Raw genomic sequence first — 21,918 nt, forward strand, 5'->3', positions numbered from 1 at the left:
TATAACTCCCGTAACTATGCCAACCTTACTCTGCGTGGTACAATTACTGTCGGTGGCGACACGAGCACGCTCGATCAAAAATTGCTGGCGGTTAAAAGGTTAAAAACTAATTTTTAACTATTTTGTTGTAATTAGTACCATAAGTGCACTGACATAAAGTCTTAATTCACAATTTGCCCCGCGGATTCCTATGTCTGAATATCACAAAGCATTGATAGCAAGCATTGTTCATTACATCTCTTTACATACAATCAATACGCAGTTTTAAATATTAATCGTTAATTTCTCAATAATTTCTATTTGTGACGTTATCTATGAAAAGGGACCTTATTGTCGATGGCGTTTACGCCATTATTAACGATGCTCCGATATAAATACAATGCTGCGCGACGCTGTGCGGCGTAGGCGCCATCGACAATAAGGTCCCTTTTCATAGATAATGCCCCATTTTACATAGGCAATCGAATCGCATCGTATAACCAATTTTAAGCCTCTTTCAACTGTGGCTAATCGACGATCTTATATTAATACAATTTCTTATCATCATTCGCTGTACATGGACTGGAAATAGCAATGGAAAAAACTAATATAAAACACCGTAGTTTCCTTACTTCACGAACGTACGCAGTTGTCCTGCTCTTGTGGAGTAGGTGGGAGCGGGATGAAACACGTTGTTCACCAGTATGCGGCTGCGATGGACTAGTTAACACTCGATGCGTCGTGGCGTGCTTTACCTGCGCGCGAATTCCGCCTTCATGGCTGTAATGATAAGGTTTCAATTAAAATAATGTATTTTTTAAAGTAGTATTAGTTATTGGTTCACTAGTTTTTCAGAACGTTTTGGAATTTTCCTTTTTTCCCGTATTTTTCAGTTTTAATGGGAAAGAAACGAAACTTTTTTAAACTATAACGACAGCGTAAAAGTCAATAGACATTTCACAAACGATCGCCAACCAGCATTTAGATAACAAAACACACGACTGTAGAAGCAGGTGTAGTTACCTCTATGGATTAAATATAAATGGAAAAATTCAGAAGTTCTTTTCAAAGTGCGTTTTTTCCGTTTAATTTCCGATTTCTTTTTGTTTTTTTCGGAGAAATGTATAAACTAAGTGACATGGTTTTTTTTTCCGAATAAAACTTAAGGAAATATGGCTTTTAGAAAAAAACGGGAATTTTTCCGGGTTTTTTCAACCCTAGTTGCAACACTTGCAACAAACCATCTGTCACCGTTAAAACGTTCGCAAAAAATTCTTTATTTTTTAGTTCACTGTAGTTCATTAAATTTTATAGTTCACTGTGGATCAGTCCGCTAATTGTAGTTGATGCAACTAGTCCTATAGTCAGTACTGACCGTCGAGTATCTCGCGCTTGATCTGCGTGAGCTGCGCGCGCATCTCGCGCAGCATGTCTTGCTTGAAAGCTTCCCACTCGGCTGCTGACACGTAGCCGCCCCCTTCACCGCCGCCGTTCACTTGCTGTACAAAAAAAACGTTACATTAATTGGCACCCAGAAATAACCACCTGGTAGTAAAATTACCGCGTAAACCAGCTGTAAATACATATCTCGCCTGAAGTGAACTCACTTGAACCTGTTCTTAGGTGCGTTCGCCTCAGACGAGGCACGTTTCCGCAAAAGTAAGTTGTATTATGTGACAATTCCTCGCGTCTTATAAATAAACATCACAAAGTTACACGAAGAAGGTTAGCTAAATCAGGCCCTAACAGGAAACGCATAATCATTTGTTTTGGAGGTCCTTAGATAAGGGGAATGATGTTAAGAAATTATGAAATACCAGTAATATCTGCAACCGACGTCACCTCAGGACTTATTAAGAAAATGATTTTGAAGATGTAGGAGTTAGCAACCTATTTACAATAAAACATACCTTAAGTATAGTCTCCTCGCTCGCGGATCCGAAGCGCTTGCGCACCGAGCGCGGCGACTGCGGCGCTTGCGTTGCTGGCGACTCGGAATTGGCTGTAAACATTACCATACATAAAAAATATTACATTTTTAGTACTTTTGAACTTACTTTAATAGATTGATTAGCATCAATAGACGTTTTTTTTCTACTCGCCGACAGCAATTCTTGAATTAAGAAACGCGCATGTGACACCCTTAATATAGGAACATCCATAGACTACGAAAACCGCTTAGCGTTACTTCTTAGTCTACATAGGCTACGGTGGCTAAAATCGAGAAAAAAACTGTTTAAAAATTGAATTTAGGAAGGGGCAAGCACCAGGGCCTCATGAGTTACGAGGTGTCGTTGACCAGCCCGCCGGGCCACGGCCGGGGAGCGTACGAGTATGAAGCTATCGTGGCTGCTCGCGTATCTTAGCTGTATACTTTTGCTTTGTTTACTAGTTTAAAGTATTATTTTTGTTAACTTGTAGAAAAAGTATTGTATACAATAGTGATATAATCAAGCTTTTCAATCTCGTACCTTACTTACGGTACTCGACTGAAAAGCTCTCTATTATATCACGATTGTATAAAAAACTATTAGAATTATGTCAACTTACGCGTAGTGCCATTACAGGTGTTGGGAAGGCGGTGTGGTAGTGTGGCGGCGCGCTCCCACGTCTTCAGGGGTGTGGAGTTGGCGCTGTTGTCGCCTGACGACTCCTGAAACAGGTACGTTACAAGTGTTACAACTGTTACCAAAAGGAACGGACATGTTTTCTCTAGAGCTGCGCGAGGATGCGTAGCGAGGGATGCGTTTGTGAAGAAGAACGAATAGAAGCAAGGATAGCCTCGTTCAGCAAAATGAAATCGCAAGCGTATGCGATACCTATTTAGCATCGAAGACTTTGTGGTCCACGTTTATCACCGTTAGGTTGGTCGTCGTCGGTTGTCACCGTTAGGTTGGTCATCGTTGTTTGTCACCGTTAGGTTGGTCATCGTCGGTTGTCAACGTTAGGTTGGTCATCTTCGGCTGTCACTGTTAGGCTGGGCATCTTCGGCTGTCACCGTTAGGTTGGTCATCTTCGGTTGTCTCCGTTACACGTATGTGACAGGTGTGGTACCTCGGCGCGGTCGAGGTGCGCCCGGCGGCGGGCCAGCGTGCGCTGCATCTCGTGCATCATGCAGTGCATGTTGTTGTTGCCGCGCGCGCTGCCGCCCGAGCTGGACGACGAGCCCGAGTGCTCCGCGCCGCCGGGAGGGGACGCGTCCGCGCTCGCCGCGAGAGTCACCGCTTGCTGGAAATGTAAGGACGAGGGTTAACAGAGTAATCAGTAAAGGACTGTGACACTAAAGGGCTTTGGAAAACATTTAGGTTCGGTTGCGTCTAACCATCTATCAACGTAACGATAATCAGTTAAAATTCATCAGCTAAGAGCATGACAGTTAAATCTTTAATTAAAAAATGATATTTGCTGTAGTTGCAGAACAACTTTGCCATCCTGAATTGGAACAGTCCAAAGCAAAATTTCTTTAACGATTTGATTTATTATTTCTAACGACTCGGCCATCCTGACTTATAAACGTCCTTGGTGAATTAGTGATATTCGATCTACTACTCGGCCATTCTGACTTAAAGTAGACCTTGGTAATTTTCGTTCTCGGCCTTCGCCATACTGACACACGACCACAGTCCCAGGGGCCTCTTACCTTAGCTTGTCGCTTGAGTCTCGCCTGCTGCAGCTGGGCAGCCAGCCCAGATAGGTCGGGTTGCGCGGGTTGTGGTGGTGGTGGCGGCGGCGGAGGGGAGGCCACGGCGGGGGAGGGAGTAGCGCCCGGCGGGGGTGGAGGCGGGGGCGGACCCGCGGCCGCTGCGACCGGTGGCGCCGGCGGGGCGGCCGGCTGAAAAACGAAATATTTCTGAATAAGTATGTACATTAATAAACTAAATATATAAGAAAGTAAAGACTTTCGCATATGCTTCTAGGATTGTTCAAATACTAACCGCTGGAGGTGGTTGCGGTGCGGCCGGGGGCGTCGGTGGCGCTACGGGACCCTGTACAAAATATAATCAACATAAATACTATTCTTATGAAGTACATACACTTACAATTGTAACTTTTATCTCAAATGCTTACTAACGACGCAAATTTAAAAATCATATAAAAACAATAGTTATACAACAATTTACTTGTTATATCTCACTTGAGATAATAACGGAGTAAAAAACCTTTTGAGAATTATTTCGTTTAAAAGGCTTCTCAAGTCACTTCTAAGTACACTATTAACGCAGTGAACATATTCAAATAAGTCTTGACTATTTTTGCGGAGTACTCACATTAGGTGCGGGTAGATTTTGATGCGGCGGTACAGGCGGCGGTGCGGGCGGCCCGTTGTTCGCTGCCGTCAGGCACATGTTAGGCGGCATCGGTGCGCTGGTCAAAAATAAAGATGACACATTTAATATGGACAATGTTACATCAATAATATACATATTGTTGATATTGTGGCAATGGTTGATGGCTCCTCTACACGATGGGCCAACGCGGCCACTCCAAGGGACCCATTTATGCTTTAGAGGGAGCAAGTGATATTGCTATCTCATTCTACCGCATGGCTGCGTCCCTTGGAGTGGCCGGCGTTGGCCCATCGTGTAGAGGAGCCATTAGATGTGAAAGGAAATTATTTCTCAGCACATTTACGGCCAGCGCGACCTACGCGCTACGCTCGTATTTATTCCACTTTGTAGAGAAAAGCGCCTATGAGAACCCACTTAAGTCTTTGGTAGTGATCGTGCAAAAATTGTCTATGCTGGCTCATCGGCTTTTAGAGGATCTTGACCTCTGACTCTGATTTCTGAGGACATCAGTCCTAAGCCACATCACACCAGTTACATTTTCCAGGTAGTTAAATCTATGAGGACTTCATATGAGTCATGGAAGTCCCCTAATTTGATGCTCTGAGTACATACGCTTGTTTCACAGCGCAATAACATCCTATTCTTACCAGATGTCAATGCCAGCGGAGTTGTGAGAATTTCAATTCACCTAAAATATTTAGTATAGCTACTAATTGCTCCAAATAAAAGAAAAGTTTCAGGTCGCGTCATACCAGAAGGTTAAGGAGTTGGCAGAGGACCGGACGAGTTGGAGATTGCTCCACCGACAAGAGCACAGCTCATAAATATAAAGAGAAGAAGAAGACTAATTCGTCCGACTCCATATTTTTCCGCCATCGCTTATTCTTCATTCCAGATTAATCCTTAGGGTCGGCACCAATAGTCAAGTTTAATTTCATAGCTTTTTGCTGACCGGCTTCTCGTGTCTATATAGTTGTGTGTAGATGTGCGTGTGTACCTGGAGGTGCGGTGGTGCGTGTGCGCGGGCTGCGAGGGCTGGTGCGGCAGCGTGTGCGTGTGCGCGTGCGCGGGCGCGGGCGCGGCGTGCGGCGGCGGAGCTGGGGCGCCCGCGCCCGGGATTGGTTGCTGGTGCTGGAAATATTGATAAATGTTACGCAACAACTAATATAGTTATTTACGATACAAGTGTGGAAAAGAGAAAATTCCGACCGAAGGGAGTGTTTTAAATCGACACGAGTTGCGAATTACTTATTCGCATGTGTATCGTACAACTTTTACAATACATATGGCCCTTTAAACTTTTGACATATGCACGGAAAGTGCTATTTTACGCTCTAGTGCAAGAAAATAGGACCATATGTACTGTGAAACGTTGAACGATACACATGCGAATACAAATCACCTTGTAACTCGTGTCGATTTAAAACACTCCCTTCGGTCGTATCGTAAATAATCTATTTTAATTCACTAATTTAGTAGAACAAGATGATATGTTCTAAATTTTATATTTTCAAAACGCAGAAGAAAATGCAGCAGTCTTAAACTTGTATACAACGCGAAACACGTTTTTTGCAAATTATTGATCGCCATAGTTTTATAATAATTGTCAAATAAATATATATGCCCTCACTAAAACTGGAGTGTATATGTGTGTAATAAAATACTCACGTACATTAATGTACATTACGCGAACTGTCACTGACCGAGCAACTTCTTACACTGAACCCGACTTGGACACATGTTCTCAAAGTTGAATATAATTAACTAATACTAATTATGCCGTAGTAATAAACACAAATGTTAATTAGCAAGGAACACAAATAGATTAACCAACATTTGCTAATATTTTTCGTTTTGTTGTAGTAGGCACTAATTAGTCTCTAAGTAATTATTATTTTTCCAACTGAGCCGCCGAAACATGAAATTATTACCATCCCTTGAGGATAGATTTTTTATTAAGTCGTAAACAACAAAGATTTAACTCTATACTTTCACTTTTACCGAGAGAGTTTTATAACTGGGTATTTTCAAATCAGCCCTTAGTCAAACAAACTGTCGAAAGAATCTATATAAATCCCGATAATCTGTCCGTCTTCGGTCCCGAGACTTGGAAAGCGTTAACCTGTTTACTGTCCGTGTCCCGTATATGGGTCACGGCAAACCTCTATCACAAAGCCGTAAGGTTGATAATTCAGATTAGGACAGTTCACGTTAAATGGGGAGTATGTATTACCGCGTGGTGTGGCGCGTGGTACTGGCTGGGCGGGTGGTACTGCGGGTGCTGGTGCTGTGGCGCGTGGTATGCCGGCTGCTGTAAAATCGCGGCGTCTTCGCGTGTCATCGTTCTAAAAAAAGCATATTTTTATTTTTAAATAATTATTAAACGGTAATGCAAGAGCGATATAGCCAAAAAAGCGATGACTCGATGTCGTGAAAGCAGATATGAGCGTGAACGGGCTCACACGAGGTGACGCCCAGGATCGCGCAAGGTGGAGGAAGGCAAGTAGGAAAGCGGACCCTGGCAAAGGCCGGGAATGGCCGGGATAACGCTAGGTAGAAGAAGAATGCAAGAGCGATATAGGTATAGATGAAGATCACCGGATTTACATTTTCGCGGAAGCATTTGCCGCTCATCGAAGGCGGAAATCAACTATTTAGGTGGTGAAAAGGAGGAATTTACTATCACAATGGTATTTGGAAACACTAATTATACGCAGAGAAAGTCGTGGGCGAAAGCTAGTTTTTTCACTAACACGATAGTGGCAAGCAATTAGCAGCCGTGTTCGTATAAGTGAGACAATTATTAGGAAATAATGGAGAAGTGGTTACCTGTAGCCCATATCTTCATCGTAGTGTTGGGTGTTGTTGTGTCCATTAAAAGGTACAGGCGGATTAGGCGGTTGTGGTGGTGGCGGCGCTGAGTTTCCGGTAGGTTTGTTTGCCAGGATCTAGAACAAATTAACATTGTATAGAAATATAGTAAATATGTACCTACATTTAAGAAGAAAAGAGATGAGTTTGGAAATGAGGTCAATTTTTTATGAATTAGCTTTTCCGATTTGAAGCCAGATGAACTCCATTGTAGCTGTGGCCTACGCGACAAGTCCCTTTTAGCCTATAAGAAAACTCTAAAGGCCAGGCCACACCGGCTGCGTGTGCACGCACACGTCACGCAAGCGGTGTGTCGTCTCTCATAAGGAACTGTATATTACAACGCGCACGTGCACGTCTACGCACACGCACCCGGTGTGCACAGACGGTAAGTACCTCAAGTGTGTGCATCATGGCTCTCGCGAAGCTGTCCGCGTCCTCGCGACACGAGAAGTTCAGTCCGTACACGTGTCGCGCGTCTCGCCATTGGTGGAACGTCGCCGTCGCCTGGTTGTACTTGAGCCCGCGGACGATGCCGCAGTTTATTACCACCTGGAATACAGTAAAATGTATTATAATCTTCCTAATTATGATACAACTTCGTAAGTTCGTTTTATCATTTATTATCATCAGTAAAAACTAAAAAGACGTATGTGAAGACCAATTTACTAAATGTAACGGGAGCGCATTTATTTCTACTGGCGACTGTCTTACGTATGGCTTAACATCGCTTAACTCTCGAGTTGTTCACCCTAATAACTCATCTGAAGGAGAGCACTCAATGACGTGGTTTATTGTCTTAATACGATCTGTTTTACTAAACGTATGTGGAAACATTTCGCCAGCACTAAAGATCGGGGAAGACTGTTCTTTCACTGTATTCATTATGCGCCTCTTCAACTTAACTCATTTGGGAAACAACGATGTGCAGGAGAGTATAGGAACCTCAGCTGCGACTCTCAAGTTGCGGCTTTAGACTAGGAGAAATCAAAAGTTAGGGGTTAAGGAGTCTATAGAACATGTCATACCTCATGGTCGTTGAGCTTCCTCCCAACAACCCTGAAGGTGTTGTGCTGGGTGTGGTGGTAGATGTGGACTTTGGACAGCCCCGAGCTGCTACCTGAAGGCACCCAGCGCTTCAGGCCGTCGTCATACACCATGACGGAGGCGCGCGCGCTGCTTATCGATTGTTCGCTGTGGACAAACACATCATAGTTAAATTTACTAAAGAAAGACAAATGTGGAAGTTTTTTATGCTAGGGCAGGTTAAAGAAAACGACAAAAATTAAGAGGACCCTCTGGATACCGAAATAGCTGCTGAGTATGCAACAGGGATAAAAACTGTCGAAGAGATGTCGACCAAATCAGGGACCTACCTAGAGAGATACCTAATGCTATAAAACGGCATTCGTTCCATAATAAAGCGATCAGGAGACTATTATGTTGAACGGATTGAAGTAATAAAATACAAATTAACTTTGAGTCATCTACTCAAACACCTATGATGCGTGTCGTTCGTGATTACATTAAGATGCAACTTGATTCATCATATTGATCACAGAATTCACAGATTACGCAAGAATAAGAAACAATTAAAATGAAACTAAGTCATCTGTTGTCCACAAAACTTTAGACTTGTTGACATATTGATAGTGTAATAGTACGAGTACAGCATTTTCCACTTGCGTTTAGATACTCGTACCTTTAACCGCAATGGAAAGTTTCTCTTAGTTCGTAACAAAGGATTTTTAGTTTGCAATTTAAGCGCCTGAACTAGTATTTTGTGATTCGCTACAGTTCCACTGGATCAAGTGTTTTATTAGCCAATGGATCACGGCGAATTGCGAGCAAACACGAGATCTGGGTCAACTAAATGCAGGGATGACAGACGGTTTTGCATTTCGGTTCAACGTTGATGTATATCTCGGGCGGATTAAGGATTTAGAGGATTTTTAATTTAAAAGTCTAAGCAATGCTTTGTTTTTGGCGCGTTTCGTTTGGTGCTTCAAAAGCAGGAGGTATGATACTACCTACAACTCCTACAAGTAACGGAAAACAAGATAATTTAAATTATCGTATACGTCAGATTTTTGAAGTACAGGTTTTCTCTTGTTTCAAATATTAACCTATAAAACACTAGTTCGCTGTGCATAATTTCAAAGAATTAAGTTAATTTGCTTCGAATGATTTTGGTTTGTCGTAAGCTAGCAATAGGTAAAGTAACAAACAAATAACAAATAGGACAATTTATTGTCATTTCCTCATTTGCCTATGATAATACTGTACTTGCCGGAAAAACATATGCTCTATATGTCGATATAAATAGGTAAGTATGTATATATAAACGATGACAAGTTAGCTATATGTATATGTTAGGTATATTTTTGAGAGAAATTAATGAGACTGGTGACTAAGTATTGTAGAATTCCTGTAATAAATACAACCATTGACCTACTTTATACCATTGCAGTTAATGAGTAAATTTTCCATTCAGTCAATCGTATATTGTCAACTTATAAAAACCATTCCAAACTTTTCAATTAATTTAATTATGCCTATCTTTAAATCAAGGCAAGTTTGTGAAAAAAGCAAGACTAAGCTAATGCCTTGCGAGACCTATAATCAAGATTTTTGCACATAGAATTAGTTGACTTTTTTCCGAGGGAAACGCCCTTATTCACATGAAGCATAAGGACCATGGATATGGAAAGCCACGTATGGTCTTGATGTGGCAAAGGCTGCTTTTTATCCTGGAAATCCAGTTATCTAATGAGGCATCCCACTAGAACGCCTCTTACGTAACGTTACTCTTTTCCATTCCCCATTCCACACAAATTATAAAGCCGCCGACCGGCGTCTGAGAGGTAATTTAAAAAAAAGTACTATAATTTTCAATAGTTGTTCAGCAATGTCTGAATATGACTATTCATTATCATTACATTCATTTCAATCATTTCAGAGGATGATGCTTCTAATAGGTCAAACAAATGGACTCCGTCAAAAATTCTCACTTCTATGCGACGTACATAATTTATGTTAAATACAATGTTCATTAATTGGAAAACTATTATCTTGCAAATCTATCGTGACACACATGACATGACTGCCATCGTCATGTCGTTACCTTTTAGCTCCGTTTAGAACAGTGATGTATGCGTTCAGCCTTGCGAAAGCAGGAAAATAAAACATTCTGCAGTGTTTAAGGCCGAATTCCCGAGGCACGATTGCGTTACTCGCCTGATTTCTGACCAGAAAGTTGGACAGAATTGGAAAGAATTAACATTAAGGTCATTTCTTCTTCAAATTAGGCATTTTACAAGCCTTAAAATGACAAAAAAGAAAGCCACCGCCGGTTCTAACCCTACACTTCTGACCGAGAAGATACAGGACTTTTTTCATAAAAGTATACTCGTACATCTTATGTCATACACAAAGACATATTGTGGTTGTTTTAGCATGTTCCTGCCTGTCTTAGTTGGTGTATAATTGTGTCATAAGTAGTTATATTCGATGTAGTGTAGTCTAGATCTAAAAATTTAAGTTCCGCTGTTTCCCGGCTCCCACTGGTTTCAAGGATCTTAAAATTAGGTCCAAACATTGACCCCATAAAACCGGAGGTAGACGATCATCTCATGAATTTGGACAACGATCGCGTGCACATCCCGTGATTGTCTTATGTTAGTTACTATCTTGCTTATACACTTCGGTTACTATCTCGGTTATTATGGTTGATGTATGGCATCGGCAGGACGCAGTTATATAAATAGATGCTTTGTGTTTTGTAGCAGAAATACTGACTGTGATTACTCCTGCAAGATGCTATTAAAATTACATACAGAATTAATTAATTAATTAGAATTAGAATACAGGGCATGATAGAAGTTTAACAATATGTATTGTTTCATTCTCGATTTTTTCGTATAAATATAAATGAGTAAGTGGAAACAAGATAAGAGTATCTAAATTATGTATAGGTAAGTAAATATTCTCAAATTAGGGCACCTGGAAAACCTGGCCGATAATTGCATGCGATGTGCGTTAAGTACATTGAGGCATTTGATCGATTGATTAAAATCGTTGTAAGTACTTCTTTACTTAGCCGGCGATTTTTTTAGATCGTAAAAGAGGCTAAGCAACTGCAACAATTTCATCTGTACTCGTTTTTCAACACGCTAAATATGCGCAAACGTTCCTAAAATGGGCATCATCTACCTACCGTGACAAACCAAAATGCTGTAAGTAACTTTCGATTTCATCTAGAGACACGACTTTTTTGATCTAATGCAATGAAGTACAGATTAGTCGGAATAGGGCTTGCATCGCGGTAGCTACAAACGAAAACATGAAGTGATTATACATACACCTTATGTAGTGGAAATAAAGTCGACAAACGATTCGCTTAATCGGTACGGCGATGGATGTAAAATGAGTTCAGAACCTGATATGTTATGAATACGGAGTATGCGATAAAGTCAAGCAAGACACGGATAATCCTGTCGTTGTCATTATAAAACGGAAGAAGTCAGTTTTATGTCATTAAGAGGTTGTCCTGGAGGAAAAAAACAAGATCAAGGATGCTTTTGCACTTTTTAATTATGTACTACATACTTTAAAACAGCGATACTTTATAGCCCTTGGCCCGTCGGGCTTTTTTTAACTACAATGGCAGATGTAGATCGCTTGTAAGTCTCTACGTATTAACGTACGCGACGCTGGTTTTCATTTATAATTAATTTACAATTTGAATTACATATGTACCTACTCTTAGGTTTCTAGGTTTAGGCTTCTTAGATTTTTAAGCATGTTTTGATACTGTTTCCCCATAATTACGCAACCTAACACAACGGACGTAAGATTGGTCCAGAAGGCCACCGCCTACGGTACGCGAGTGGGCTTAATATTGACAAATACTCAAATGTCAAATGGTCACTTTCATTGATACGCGTATGATCGTTCTTAATTTTTGTTTGTTCATTGAAAGGTAAGTGTTTACCTGCTTATTATAGGTGGGCTGTTTGAATACATTAGCATATACCCCCGAGTATTGGGTGACGGAATGTTTTTTAGGGTTCCGTACCCAAAGGGTAAAACGGGACCCTATTACTAAGACTCCGCTGTCCGTCCGTCCGTCTGTCATCAGGCTGTATCTCACGAACCGTGATAGCTAGACAGTTGAAATTTTCACAGATGATGTATTTCAGTTGCCGCTATAACAACAAATACTAAAAATAGAATAAAATAAAGATTTAAGTGGGGCTCCCATACAACAAACGTGATTTTTGACCGAAGTTAAGCAACGTCGGGCGGGGTCAGTACTTGGATGGGTGACCGTTTTTTTTTGCTTTTTTTTGCATTATGGTACGGAACCCTTCGTGCGCGAGTCCGACTCGCACTTGCCCGGTTTTTTACTACGTTTTAACTAGCCAAAAAAGAGTAGGTAAAAGCTGTAAATCAGAAACTTTCAACATTTCTAAGGAGAATTAATTAATTCATAAACTCATTGCCATTCAAATTAAATTCATAAAGTAAAGTGGGTATGCAATGCAATCTGGCAGCTGTGTGTGGATACCTCTACTCTTTCAGTAACAGTAGTATGATATGATACGGCAAATCGTATAAAATGTTAGCAGACATAGAAACCATCGCAAATAGTACTTTTATCCTAATTATTATAATGTCCTACGCAGGGTGCGTCCCTGAATGGGAGGGTCGGAGAAACGATGACAATATAAGTCATAAAAGGTAAAAGGTCGCATTGTTAAATTGTCGCTTTTTCACATAAAGAAAATCGTGTGTCCGAATAGCGCAAATAATATGTATGTATTATTTTATTTCATTTCGAGTTTTGGGACCAAAAACGGGGCAGGCTCGGTCCTAGTCCTAGTTCAGGAGGTAGAATCTCAACCCCACCTACATGTGTTACAAACCAGATACACCTGTTTTATAATGTTAATACATTTTATAATGTGAAAAATGTAATGTTTAAGGTTTAAAGCAATAAAGATTTATTCATGGGTAAAAAAAAACTTGCATCAAAAACTATTAGAGTGTGACTAGCAAAGAAAGCAAGTGAAGATTTTTAGCTTGGGTAGATATGCTTTCATATCTCCGCCTGTTCGCCTATCTGAATCTCTTTGGCTTAAAGCTAATTTCCAATGGCTTATTAACATGAGAAATATAAACGACCTACATTTACATATAGTTTGCACTCGCTATATATAACAGGAAGGGCAAATTGATAGTAAATTATACGTGCCCTATAGAGTGACAGGTACAAAAGCAGGGACCCGTGAAATGATCAGTTGATCACGGTATATGGACAAAACAATACAAATACTACATATGTACACTAGCGACCCAGGGACATCACATGAAAACCTATAATCTTAGGTATACCTTTAAACGAGCGATTCTTGTAAATATATGTTTCGGGGATAGCGGAATCGTCTCTAAAGATTTCGATGAAATTTGCTATATAGTTTCGGGGGTGAAAAATCGATCTTGCCTGGTCTTGTCTCTGGGAAAACGCGCATTTTTGAGTATTTATATGTTTTTCGAACAAAGCTCGGTCTGTACCGAGTACTGATCGAAAATACAACGTCGTCTTACTAAACACTATTGCAACATCTATCAAACATACAAGTTATGGTATCAATGAATCTTGGGTAAACGCAAACATATTGCCTTCAACGTGGGCTCGCCGTCCTACACTTCACTTTTACTTTTGCGACATAAAAAAGGTTCGGATTCGGCCTAGTTTGGTAATACGTAGGCAGGAGGTCATTAGTCTTACTTATTACTAATACGATGGGTTAGCGTGAAACTATGAAGATAGTATCTTGTGTGGGATTTTGGATATATACCGCGCATTTTTATAAAATTATTAATAGTTAACTTTAATAAGTCATCAAACAATTACCTACTTATGTGAAGTCAGACGTAATACATAGACTAAGGTATAGAAACTCGTGAACATTAAGTGCTGAGCAAATTATATTACGGCGCTGAAGAGAATAAGATATTTTAATGAAAAACGTTGCATTATACATTCTTTATAGTAATCGTAAACTGTCTTCTTTTTTCAAATTTAGAGAAATAAATAGCTTTTAAAATACAATGTTTTCTATATGGACCAAAAAGTAAATGGTTAAGGGTAGGTTTCACCAAACCGTCTAAATTTTATTGTAGGTATAGGAACGTTGGTCAGTCCGTCAACTGCACCACCGGCCTTAAGTTGACTATTCACACACTGATTTAGTGAATATTAACCGGATAATAAAACAAAATCGTAATATAAACGAGCATCTTCATCTCCGCGATCCATCATTCCGCAACCCCAGGCATTGTTTACCAACATCAACCTCATCTTTAAAGTCATTAACATGTATACAATTGTGCACTTTATGGCATCGTAATAAAAACCAATATGCAATAGTTGCTTGAGTCATCCCACATGTGGCCCGCATCTTGGTTTCGCCACGCCGGGCCCACACAAAACCCCAAACACTCGCTAACCTAATTCTAACCTTATTGCAATGGAATAAGGTTGAATTTCTATAAGCAGAATAAGTGTTAAAGAAGGTTGGTAAATTAAGAATAACAATAGATAGATAATAGCAGTAAAGCTGCTGGTTTCGCAATGTGAAGAAAAAGGGCTTAAAGGCCACACACTTTGGGGCATTCAGAGGGCTTACCGCGAACCACGTTCGACGTGTTGCCTCCCTGTCACACTTACGTACAAATTTACAAGTGCGACGGAGAGGCAACACGTCGAAAGTGGTTCGCGGTAGGCCCTCAGAACCGATTCAAGTCACAAACTAGGCTAAGCGTATACTGGACACTGATGAGGTTACATTGATAAGCACACACAATACATATTATAGAGTCAGGAATGAAAACACTGACAAAAAACAATATAAAAATTTGTGTTGGTACCTCCGTTAAGTTTCTACATTACAAACAGATGTTGAAATAATTAGGTTGAACGGGATTTGAACTAGATAGATAGGGCATGTCAAGGTGGCAGGGTCCAACTATGTAACTTTACCTGTATATTTGTAAAGAAAAACACATTTACGTTAAAATCTCTTCGTAGATTTCGTTGACAAACCGCCAGTGTAACCATTTCCTAACGGACTGACGAAAAAGGCCCTTTGAATACATTTTTATGAAACGATTACATGTGGAACGATTGTATTCTGTCCTACGCAAGATATTATCATCCGTTTAGTTCAACTGCCGAACAAAGGACATATTCGACATTTCAAATGGTAATGTGACATAGATATGTTATGTTATTATGATTAACAATTTGATCTGCTAGTTATAAACACTGACTAAATAAAGCGACATTGTTTTATTGCTCATTTTAAGGTCTCCTCACATCTTAAAAGACGTCGTCGCGACGCGTCTGAAGCGAGCCGTGCGACATCTTTTTCGCCTTTAGGTACGTAGACATAAAGCTTTATTCTAATGCCGATTTCACATCAATGGGTGCTGTAGGAAGATCCTTAGCCACTAACTCTACCCCTCACTAACTAAATAAACCGATATTGTTAATTTATTATTCGTACTTAGTCTTCTAATGGAAAAGCACTGTAATTGATTTGGCTGAATTTGCTGGCTTCGTATTAAATTCAACGGACTAACGTCATCTACTCAAAATAAATACTCATCCTGCAAAATCCTGGTTGTCTGGAAGAGATCGCTCTTTAGCGTTAGGACCGTCTTTTGTTGTCATGTATTATGTATATTGTATGTCTCTCTGTAAATGTTTTATTGAGGTTGTGCAATAAAGAGGATTTGCATTGTATTGTAGTATCCTCTATTTCCCGTCTCGATAGTATTATTGCCGACGGGGTTTGTAAAATTAACTTATAATTGAATGTTCATAATAAGCATTACGGAAGACGCTGGATGCGGGTCGCTTCCAACCGGCACGTATGGAGGTCCAAGGGGGAGGCCTATGTTCAGCAGTGGACGTCTTATGGCTGAGATGATGATGATGATGATGAATAAGCATTATAGATATGTACCTACCTCCAGTATTAAATAAATAACGGTAAACTAGCCAAATATATTGTAACACGTCAGTTGCAACACGTCTTTGTAATCATAGTAAATCCTGGCGGCGTAGCACGGTCGCGTTTTTATCCCTTGTCACCATGCCTGTCACGTTCTAACAAGTATGTGAGTGCGAAAGGGACGCGCATAGTGATAGTAGATAAAAATGGAACCGTGCTGCGCCCGCTGATGTGTTGCGATATATTATTTATTCACTTGCGCTGTTATTATATAGGCATTTAAACTCGACTATTTATAAACATTCTTGTAAAATTAATTAAATGCGATATTTACTACTGACAACGTGTTATCAATTATCAAATATTGCAAAAACGGGCGCGTACTATGCGTAAACAAAAACATCCGTTATCTTTTATTGTTTTACGCTTCCTGTTATCTATAGAGGTCACACACACTGCTTGCATCTATCTGACCACACATAAGGACTGTATCGTTTATTATAAATACAAATAAAACCTGGTCTAACTGTTGACGTGTGTATTATTTTGTATTACTATGTTCTTAAGGTATACTCTGGGGGTATTTTTAAGCCATATCTGATATAAGAAGGTTTTACATTTATTTTATTTTAGGGACTTTATGATGATTTTAATACCGTCTAGCAATTGTAATTTGGACAAGCCTATCGAGCTTAATTTGAGACTATTTCACCGATTCCTTGGTACGATTTAAAGAAACAAAAGGTTAATATGCTGCCAAAATATGCCATCTAAGTGTCCTTTTCATGATTGCTCAATTGAACATCCACAGAATAAATGTGGTGATTTTTTATCTTTACATGAAAACGACTTTTTATGCAACATTTTGGATGCCCGTCAATTTCTGACGCCAGCGAAATGAGGGAAACAGCTAAAAGAATCTACCGAAATCCAAAGCCTAACGGACATTCATGGCGTTGAACCATGGCTAGAACAGGTCGATAGAAACGCTCCATGATGGTTATATTGTATACCAAAGTCGGGGTTGTCGTAAGTAACATGCCATATTCTCTAAAAGGCCACCAAGCACAGATCCAAAACTTTTTTTCCAACTAAAAGAAATGATTATGCCCAGATGTTTCGCTTTACGAATCATATGTAATTGCTGTTTACATAGTACGATTTTTTTTGTGTAATATCTCGTCTTGTTCGCAAACCGTAAATTTTCTTGTAGTATTTGTCCAAAATCGTTGTAGTTACTCGGGAGGATTGGGTAAATATTGTCCAAACCATATGCTTTACGTGATCTCCCAGGACGAAATGTTACTTATTATTAAAGCACTAATTAAACTATATGTGTAATTTTTTAATAAAAATATAATACCAGAAAAAACGGCTAAGTAAAGTTGTATTTATAATAAACGATACAGTCCTTACATATCATACAGTTTGCACACAGTCGGAGGAATGAAGAAAAAAGGTCACGTTAGAATTTAAAAAAGTTAGAATGGACCTAACCTTGTTTCACGGAGGTAAGAATTCGAATGAGGATGCTACTCGGGAGGGTTCTGGGTACTTAGCTAACATGCCAATCGTTAACGCTCCGTAGCGTAGCGTAGGCATCTCGCTCTATCACTCTGAGAGCGACAGAGACATTAGCGGTCCGTTCGCTACAAGCTACGGAGCGTAAATGATTGGCATTTTGGCTAGGCACCCTTGTCTGGCCCGATGACCCAACGGGAATCTTGGCCAAAATCAAGAATCTACAACCCGAGGGCCATGAAGGCCAACGGCTTTTCCTTTCGGGGGTCGGATTTTATGGCTTTTAGCTATCCCCCTGGCCATGAATTTTGGAGCCTTTAGTCTAAAAACGTCATATCATTCTAACATATTCTGTTCTGAACCAATTCGCAACAGCGATAACTAAAATACCAGCTTTTATTGGAATGCGAACAGCAATCTGCCACGAGTATCAAATTGCGAACCAAATAGATATGGATAGTAAAATTCAACAAACTGGCATTAACATGGCACAAACGATATAAAATTCGCAACAACATCAACATGTACCTATTTAGGTGTTATGTTACGCTATGAACAATCGAAGAAGCCATTGTCCACCATTTTGAAAAAAAATGACCTAAGAAAGCGTTGTCACTTGTCACCCAAGCTGAATAGCTTCGTGCTCGCTTGGTAAAAAAATTCATCTTATAGAATCTGTGCGGCAGGGAGAGTCGTAGAATGTATTGGTTCCCTTATATTCCATGGCTGTACCGTACAGACAATAGTTGTGTAAATTAATTAAAAGTTTGTATTTTTTGCAAGACTCGATCTAACCTCGTGACCCGACCACTTCGACCAGTCAAAAGTAGCCATTAATTGGCAACTGGCAAGTTATCTATTACGCAAATCTAGTTCGAAAACATGTAAACAATCACATCCTACACGCAAAGGAAACTATTTAGAGTCGATTATAGGTTGCGACACAAAACATTGTTCAGGTTTCTATTATAAGATATTTATTTGTGCCGTTTTCAGACTAAATGTTAGGCAAAGGTACCGATGGATGGAAGCCGGTAACACGGGTAACAGATTTTTATGATCAAAGTTCTCAACAAGATCCCAAGAACTCATTATTTATATTAAAACTTTGTCAGAAAGATATGACTTCTTTTTTTTACGTGGTGGCTTCTTCAACTCGCCTACGGAGCGACGGCTGACATTCAAATGGCTTCAATATACCTCAACCTTAACCACTTTACGAATTTTAACTTTTTAACGAGAGCTTTAACTAAATAATATGTTCCTGGCTCGGAGTCTACTATATACCTACTTAATGCCAACAGTCAATATGGCGTTATATCTACAAGATTTAATTAGAAATAGACCTTAATGACAAGTGACACCTTCTGGTAAAATGACACTAGATGCAATAGGAATCAATGCAATGACTCACATGGCCTGATAGTGTTATATGATTGGACGTGATTTCCGTGTCAACATATCTTTTATATGTGTCAACTGTTATCTAAAATACATACATACTAACTTTGTACAATAACTTACTTATCCATCGATGGATCTTGTGTCTTTGCAATAAAGTATATGAATTGTCAGTTGACAATGTGAGCGATGGTACTTTAGGTTATTTAATATAATGTTGTTTATTTTTATTTTACTTGTTATGTTGATATAAGGCGGTGTTACATAGCCATGACAAAACAAGGGGCCAACATGAGAACATGACGATCGACAAGTACGCCAAATGAAAAGAAAAAATATATGGGACGGGATGACAGATACTACAAAAAAGCCATGTGACTATTACATGGCTTTTTTGTAGCAGGTATCTGTCATCCCGATATATTTCAATACATTGTTTAAGTTTCGATTGGCATTTTCTATCAACGACTATCAGGTATTCTACTTGTATTACATATATTCTTTAATCGACTGCGGATCTTCAGTCGCTGCAATATTTTTCCCAAGATGTTTTCAAGAATTACCGTATCGGACGGAAGGAAAATTGATAACGAATGACGCCACTACGAATGGGATATAGGGAGAATACTCGTTATTATGACTAACAAGTAAAATGCCAAAATTGAGTCACGTTTTTCTGCGACATTTATTAGGGCAATGCGTTTCGGAGAACAACAGGTTTCTAAGAAAGGGCTGTCAGAAAGGGCCATGTAGCTATTGCTCTTGGTCGCGCGAGTAGATTTCTCGTATGGACCAGTGTAAAGGGGCCCACACCAGTTCGCCGGACGATATCAGCCTGTCAGTTGTTCGGAACTGTCACATTTTGAATTTACCTGACAGGCTAATATTGTCCGGCGAACTGGTAATCTGTGGGCCCCTTTAGGGCTTATTTAGACTGTGCGAGAACTCGCATGTGAATTTCATTACATTGCGGTATTAGATCGGTTGGCTGAATTTGATGTAACCTCAGTAGTCCGCAATGTAACTAAAATCGTATCGCCTTTAGATAAGATTCGTAAGAAGTATTGCTATCAGAGACTACTTATGCTGGTTCGATTGAGTCCTAACTTCGGTAGCGATTGAAACTACACCGAGGGATTGTTATTGTCATTTCATTCAGACACCCGCATGTTGTTTTTAGAGTACGACTTTCTAAAATGACGAAAATACTTGTAGTTTAGACATTAAACTTTACGTAGGCTTATTGTAGGAAATTTTAAGAACGTTCTAAACTTCATCTCGTCACTTTCACATCAAACTTTAATGAGTTAAAATTACCACGAAAACAAGTGTGATTCATTGCAACCTTAAGCTCGACCGATTAATAAACAAAATGTGTTCCTTTTTATAGTTTACGTATTTTATTTAATTATCTTACATCTTTATTTGAAGTCAGTTTTGAAGTCATAAATTGTATTGAGAATTGAGATGACAGATGTCAGACGCATAGTAAAACCTGAAGACCCTTAAACTTATTTCAAGATTTTCGAGACAGTCTTTCTGTTTATTTATTATTCCGGTTTCGGTATACTTCCGGTTTATTATGATATTAAGTTACAATGGACCATATGAAAATACAAATTTAAAGGTGTGTGTAGAGTCCCTTCGGCCAGCAAAGGGTCTGTAGCCCAATACATACCTCTCGTTATAGCTTGTTAAGTAGCTTTATCATTTTATGTTGTTATTATAAATAAATAAACCAACTTACTGTGCCCAATACTCCTCCCAATTCTTCTCCTTACTCGAACCGTATCCTCTCGGCAATGTTGCAGTCTTCCCTCTGCCATTCAGAGAAGCACACGACCCTCGCTTGTCCGGCAGACTTAACACAGAAAGTCGTTGTACAGGCTCCGAACGAAATGATTGAAAAGAGATTTGAGATCCCATTTCATCTGATTTTAAGCTTGTTTGGGACCCGCGACCATTTTGATTGTGGTATTTTTCTAAAGCGCCATACTCTCCGTTTAGCGATTTACTGCCCGAGTTGATTTCGCTGTTAACTCTAGCTAAAGGCGGTCTTGGAGCGGGTCGTCTGTATTCAAAACTTTCGCCTCTGCTGAAGGAACTAGTCCTTTTAACCATCTTTGGGGACTCTTGGACGTTGATAAGCGAGGTCATTTTGCTCTCCATCTCCAAATCTATCTCGTTTTCCAGCTGAGTTTGTACGTGCGCTAGCATCTCCTCTAGATCCCCCAAATCGGGGTCTATGTTCATTTTAACACGACGCATTATCACTTTTGGAATGTTACGTTTTGTGTATCACAGTTCACTTTCACTAAAAAAAATAAGATAATAAATCGATGGGTTTCGTCAGTTTGAGCGAGTCACATTGTAAAGGCGGTCGGGGGGGAGACATGCGCGCGCGTCGGTGTCTCGAGTGCTACTGATTGTATGATTGACGGACATTAAGGGCAAGGCTACACGCGTCGCAAGCGCAACTGTAATAATTTATTAATTTGTGGTTGCAGTTTTTGAACTGTACTGATAAGGCACTGTAATTTTAGTGTTTATGTATTCTTTGCCACTGATTTTTATATTTGAATTATTTACGCTGCGGCTGCGTATACCTTAATATTATATACCTATACACGGTAAAAGATATGAATATCATTGTGTTGACACTGTTTAATAATAAGAATAATTTTGAGGAATAAATAGGATAGGTATAGCCAGCCAAGAAAGTGGTTTACCACTTTTCGACTCTATAATATGATTCATAGAGTCGAAAAGTGGTAGACCACTTTCTTAGCTGACCGTACATTGAACTTTTATTCTATTTCTTATCGGTTAGTCTT

At 39.7% G+C, this 21,918-nt stretch overlaps 1 protein-coding gene across 1 annotated transcript; it reads right to left on the minus strand.

The window, feature by feature from the left end:
- Window positions 1-433: 433 nt before the first annotated feature.
- Window positions 434-21,554, minus strand: LOC134675928 (protein enabled homolog). The gene is made up of 14 exons (XM_063534273.1): window positions 20,832-21,554; window positions 8,168-8,333; window positions 7,536-7,691; window positions 7,098-7,216; window positions 6,502-6,613; window positions 5,266-5,399; window positions 4,248-4,344; window positions 3,918-3,965; window positions 3,620-3,829; window positions 3,034-3,207; window positions 2,530-2,632; window positions 1,890-1,981; window positions 1,355-1,478; window positions 434-759 (listed from the first exon to the last, which is right to left on the minus strand). Exons 1-14 carry the CDS (start codon window positions 21,350-21,352, stop codon window positions 731-733), a joined length of 2,085 nt encoding a protein of 694 aa, XP_063390343.1. The 5' UTR covers window positions 21,353-21,554; the 3' UTR covers window positions 434-730.
- Window positions 21,555-21,918: the final 364 nt, after the last annotated feature.

This window comes from Cydia fagiglandana, chromosome 23 (assembly GCF_963556715.1).
Source record: "Cydia fagiglandana chromosome 23, ilCydFagi1.1, whole genome shotgun sequence".
In the NCBI taxonomy this organism is placed as follows: domain Eukaryota; kingdom Metazoa; phylum Arthropoda; class Insecta; order Lepidoptera; family Tortricidae; genus Cydia; species Cydia fagiglandana.